General features: G+C 48.5%; 2 protein-coding genes across 2 annotated transcripts; one reads left to right on the top strand and one right to left on the bottom strand.

Annotated features, from left to right (window-relative positions):
* Positions 1-1,542: 1,542 nt before the first annotated feature.
* Positions 1,543-1,941, bottom strand: LOC139247007 (zinc finger protein 239-like; the record flags this gene model as incomplete). The annotated part of the gene is made up of 1 exon (XM_070871470.1): positions 1,543-1,941. A coding segment is annotated over one exon (399 nt), but the record flags the coding sequence as incomplete, so codon positions are not given.
* A 2,708-nt stretch (positions 1,942-4,649) lies between these two features.
* On the top strand, positions 4,650-5,006 carry LOC139247006 (U7 snRNA-associated Sm-like protein LSm10). Its single transcript, XM_070871468.1, has one exon. The coding sequence runs from the start codon at positions 4,650-4,652 to the stop codon at positions 5,004-5,006; it is 357 nt and encodes a 118-aa protein (XP_070727569.1).
* Positions 5,007-5,871: the final 865 nt, after the last annotated feature.

Below are 5,871 nucleotides of genomic sequence, written 5' to 3' on the forward strand. Positions count from 1 at the left end.
GTCATTCTGACTCGCTCAAAGTGAGACAGTGTCCACTGTCCCTTTTATTCCTTGGGCTTCAGCTTTGCTGGTATTGGCAACACGCCCGGGATCACTAAACACAAAACCCAGTCTGTAAATCACTTTCAGCTACTGGACTTAGTGTGTGTCCCACAGCATCTCTCTCACCTTCAATGTGTGAATGGAGCATCACGCCTGCAAAGCTGGTTTAAGTTTATATCCAGCCAGCAAATCTATTTAAGAAAATCTTGTAGGCCGATGAGACACTGTTCAGATGCCAGTGTGCTGCTGGTTTGTCCAGCATTTGCCTGTAATGGAAGATAACTGAACATGTCTCCCAGTGTAACCTTTGCTGTAATGAAATGTGTCTTTTAATAAGTCTCATGTCCTTGCTCTTGTCTGCTGCAATTGTGTAGAAAGAGGATGTGTGAAGTGATGGTGTTTGTATGGAGATGTGAAACAAGGAAACGGTATCTGTGTGTGGCAGTGACACAGCCTTGTGGTCACAGGCAGAACCATGCACCGATATCCTTGTGGTTATAATTTGAGCAGGGTCAGTTCATGAATGCTCAAACTAAGAGGTACCACGGATCGGGAGCAGCGGCAGTAAATAAAATCTAAATGTAAATTCCGATGTAGTTTATCTTCATTTATTCCTATTTTATAGGTTTTTCTGAATGTGGCCCATGACAAGTGCCAGAATATTGGATCAGGCCCACCATAGAAAATGAGTTTGACACCTTGAGGTAGACAATGTCAACCGGATTCCCCCATCCATCAACCTAACAACTTCTTTATAAACTCAAGCTAGTTTGTCAGATGTGACCTTGTTTACCGGAATCCATGTTCAGTATCTCTAATGGCCCCTTCCCTTTCCCCATGATGGAAAACAGCATCTCTCAGGATCCCTTCAAGCACCCTCCCAGTGATCGAGGTCACGTTGATGGGCCTTCAGTTCCCGAGCTCTGACTTGTGCCCAATTTGGAAAATGGGAACTACATGTGCTACCTTCCAATCTCAGGGAACAACCCATGACACTACTGAGCTGTTGGAGATCTGGGCAAGGGACTGGCAGAGCACCCGTCCCAAGGGTCTCTTTAAACACCCTTGGGTGGATATCATCCGTACCTTACACGTCAAGATTAACCCGCACGGTGACTTTGCTGTCAATGTAGTGAGATGAGAAAGACCAAAGTGCCGTTTGCCCCTCAAAGACTGTATCCAGGCTGAAGTTCTCCCCACATACCATCCTCCGCCCAGATTATCCTCTCTGAGCTCCAGTCAGATGATGCTAATCACTCAGTTGGGAAAGACAAAAATCTACACCAATGTGTTGAAAGCAACAAAACTTTATTTGTCTTTCTCCCCAATATTAAACTCTAGTCCATTTACAGGAGTTATTGACATCAGCGGAAACAAACCCAACTGTCAGAATGAACATGGTTCAGTCGGGATGTGATTAACAGCAGCAATAACAGCAGAATCCCACCCCTGCAGTCACTTTTGAACTCGCTGGTGTGTCAGCAAGTGGGATGACTGAGTGAATCCCCTCCCACAATCTGAACAGGTGAATGGCCTCTCCCCAGCGTGAATTCGCTGGTGCCTCAACAGATGGGAGGACCGAGCGAATCCCTTCCCACACTCGGGGCTGGTGAACGGCCTCTCCCCAGTGTGAACTCGCTGGTGTATCAGCAGGTTGGATGACTGAGTGAATCCTTCCCCACACTCGGAGCAGGCGAACGGCCTCTCCCCAGTGTGAACTCGCTGGTGCCACAGCAGGTCGGCTGACCAAGTGAATCCCTTCCCACAATCGGAGCAGCTGAACGGCCTCGCCCCAGTGTGAACTCGCTGGTGTATCAGCAGGTTGGATAATTGAGTGAATCCCTTCCCACACTCAGAGCAGCTGAATGGCCTCTCCCCCGTGTGAACTCGCCGATGTGTTTCCAGCTGGGATGGGTAGTTGAAACATTTCCCACAATGCCCACATTTACACAGTTTCTCCCCAGTGTGACTGCACTTTTGTCTCTCCAGGTTGGATGATCGGCTGAAGCATTGTCCACACACACTGCACGTGTACTGTTTCTCCCCGCTGTGAACAGTGCTTTTTGCTTCCATGGTCATCGGCCGATGATATTTTGTTCCTGATGATTCGAGTGACTCCGTCAGATCTTAATGTGATGGTTGGTTTGAGCCTCTGGTCGACAAATCCTCCCCTTTTAATACCCTGTAAAATGAGTTTCAAACAGGAAAAAGGGTGGGTGAGAGAGAACCCACAAAAACACAAAGGCAGGTTGTGAAATTGAGCTGAATGAACCTGGCTATTTGTGCGGCCATCAGCAGAAGAAAAGTGACCATGAAAGCTGACGGATTGTCGTAATAACCCAACTGGTCACTAATGTCCTGCAGGGAAGGGAACCCACCAACCGGTCTGGGCCGACACAAGACTCTGGCCTCTATGGGAGGAGGGAGAGGCAGGCGGGGTGAAGGGGAGGGAATTTAAACATCTGCAACTCGACCAGAACCTCCAAAACCCGCAACCTATCCCGCCAAGATGGACCAAGGCAGCAGGTGCATGGAAATCCATCACCTCCAAGTTCCCCTCCAAGTCTCACACCATCCTGACTTGGGCATATATCGCCGTTCCTACATCGTCACTGGTTGAAAATCCTGGAACTCCTCACATAACAGCATTCTGGGAGGACCTTCACCACACGGACTGCAGCGGTTCGAGAAGGCCCACCATCACCTTGTCAAGGGGCAAATGGAAATTGGAAATCTCTTCTGTCCCTACAAGCGACACCCACATTCCAAGAATGGATTAAAACAAATCTGTATATTGAAAGCCTCTGCAGAAATACTTGTTCCTAAAACAATACTCTTCTACATTGTGCGGACAGTGTCTGTTTCACAACCTAATCTCCCCTAGAATCCACTGCCGTTGACAGTCTCTCATCGTAAATTGTTGGGCCCGATTGAGCCCAGAGGTACTCGGGGTTAAACCCAACAGCTTCTCCCCCCTCTGCAAGTCAGCTCAAACTGATGCAACAAACAGACGCACACAGGAGGCCAGGGAGCGACTTCCCTATCCAGCACCCAGCCTGATATAGAGCGGCTCTGGATTGGTCGCTCTGTGTTTCCAGTATCGATGCACTGAAGATCAGCATATGAGGGAGAAGGGAATAGAGGCTTATGCTGAGAGAGGTAGAACCATAGAATCAGAAAACGGTTACAGCACGGAACAAGACCATTCGGCCCGTCGAGCACGTGCCAGCTCTCTGCAAGAGCACCTCAGCTAGTCCCACTCCCCCACCCTTACCCCACAGCCCTGCAAATGTTTTTCTTTCAGATACTTATCCAACTCCCTTTTTAAAGCTGTGATTGAGTCTGCCTCCACCACCCTTTCAGGCTGTGCAATCCAGATATTAAACACTCGCTACGCAAAAATGTTTTTTCTTGTGTCACCTTTGGTTCTTTTGCCAATACCTAAAATCAGTGTCCTCTGGTTCTCGACTCTTCTGTCAGTGGGAACAGTATCTCTCGATCTACTCTGGCAAGACCACTCATGATTTTGAACACCTCCATCAAATCTCCTCTCAATCTTCCCTGCTCTAAGGAGAACATAATAAATAAGAGCGGGAGTAGGCCATTTGGCCCCTTGAGCCTGCTCCATCATTCAATAAAATCGTGGCTGATCTAATCATGGACTCAACTCCACTTCCCCGCTCGCTCCCCATAAACATTTACTCCCATATCGCTCATAAACATCTGTCTATCTCCACCTTAAATATATTCAATGATCCAGCCTCAACAGCTCTCTGGGGCAGAGAATTCCACAGAATTAGAACCCTCTGAGAGAAGAAATTCCCCTCATCTCAGTTTTAAATGGGCAACCCCTTATTCAGAAACTATACACCCATTTCTAGATTCTCCTATGAGTGGAAATATCCTTTCTGCATCCACCTTGTCAAGCCCTCAGTATCGTTTATGTTTCAATAAGATCACCTCTCATTATTCTGAACTCCAATGAGTATAGGCCCAAACTACTCAACCTTTCTTCGTAAGTCAACCCCCTCATCTCAGGAATCAACCTAGTGAACCTTCTCTGAACTGCCTCCAATGAAAGTATATTCTTCCTTCAATACAGAGACCAAAACTGTACATTGTACTCCAGGTGTGGCCTCACCAATACCCGATACAGTTGTAGCAGGACTTCTCTGCTATTATACTCCATCCCCCTGGCAACCCCAGCTGCTCCAGTTGTCCAGGTAACTGAAGTCCCTCATCCCTGGAATCATTCTCGTAAATCTTTTCTACACCCTCTCCAAGGCCTTCACATTATTCCTAACGTGTGTTGCCCACAATACTCCAGTTGAGGCGGAACCAGTGTTTGGTACAGGTTAATCATAATATCCATGCATTTGTACTCTATACTTCTATTTATAAGCAGAGATACAGTCTCGTGTAAAATAAAGAGGAACAGGGTCTAGTGTAATATAAACAGAGGCAGAGTCGAATATATCGACAGAGTGTCATTTGGCAAGGCAGTGGCAGGCGCTGTGTGAGTTGGCGTACTATCAGGGGAAGCGTGTGCGTTGCAGTTGATCTTTCTCTTCCATTCAGCTGATTGCATGGAGTTGCAAGCAAGCGTCATGTCGTTGAGCCACTCCATTAAAGAGCGGACGGTTGCAGAGAACAGCCTCATTATTCTTCTCCAGGGCTTGCACGGCCACATCACCACCGTGGAGCTGAGAGACGAGAGCTCGGTGAGGGGGCGAGTCGATAATGTTGACGCATTCACGAATGTCCGGCTTTCTGAGGTGACGTACACTGATCGGTGGGGCAAAGTCTCGCTCCTGGACAACTTCTTTGTGACTGGCAGAAATGTACGTTATGTTCACATCCAAGATGAGATCAACATCATCCACAGCCAACTGCAGAAAATCCACCGAGTGCGTAACTTCGGGGGGAAAGATCGAGGGAGAAAAGAATTCCCATCGAGAAAATAACAATGTGCTGGTTCTGGAGCAGGATCATCAGGACTGGCTGGTGTATGGGGTGACATCAGGACTGGCTGGTGTATGGGGAGACATCAGCACTGGCTGGTGTATGGGGTGACATAAGGACTGGCTGGTGTATGGGGAGACATCAGGACTGGCTTGTGTATGGGGAGACATCAGCATTGGCTGGTGTATGGGGAGACATCAGGACTGGCTGGTGTTTGGGGAGACATCAGGACTGGCTGGTGTATGGGGAGACATCAGGACTGGCTGGTGTATGGGGAGACATCAGCACTGGCTTGTGTATGAGGAGACATCAGCACTGGCTGTTGTATGGGGAGACATCAGGACTGGCTGGTGTATGGGGAGACATCAGGACTGGCTTGTGTATGGGGAGACATCAGCACTGGCTGGTGTATGGGGAGACATCAGCACTGGCTTGTGTATGGGGAGACATCAGCACTGGCTGGTGTATGGGGAGACATCAGGACTGGCTGGTGTATGGGGAGACATCAGGACTGGCTGGTGTATGGGGAGACATCAGGACTGGCTGGTGTATGGGGAGACATCAGGACTGGCTGGTGTATGGGGAGACATCAGGACTGGCTTGTGTATGGGGAGACATCAGCACTGGCTGGTGTATGGGGAGACATTAGGACTGGCTGGTGTATGGGGAGACATCAGGACTGGCTGGTGTATGGGCAGACATCAGGACTGGCTGGTGTATGGGGAGACATCAGGACTGGCTGGTGTATGGGGAGACATCAGGGCTGGCAGATGGAATACAATGTTGGAAAATGTGAGGTTATCCAATTTGAAAAAAGAAACAGTAAATGGGAATATTATTTGAATGGGGAGGAATTACAACATAGAA

The sequence above is a fragment of the Pristiophorus japonicus genome, unplaced genomic scaffold (genome assembly GCF_044704955.1).
Source record: "Pristiophorus japonicus isolate sPriJap1 unplaced genomic scaffold, sPriJap1.hap1 HAP1_SCAFFOLD_251, whole genome shotgun sequence".
In the NCBI taxonomy this organism is placed as follows: domain Eukaryota; kingdom Metazoa; phylum Chordata; class Chondrichthyes; family Pristiophoridae; genus Pristiophorus; species Pristiophorus japonicus.

Coding starts and splice junctions, on each gene's coding strand:
- LOC139247006 (XM_070871468.1), top strand. CDS start 4,650: ATGTCGTTGAGCCACTCCATTAAAGAGCGGACGGTTGCAGAGAACAGC.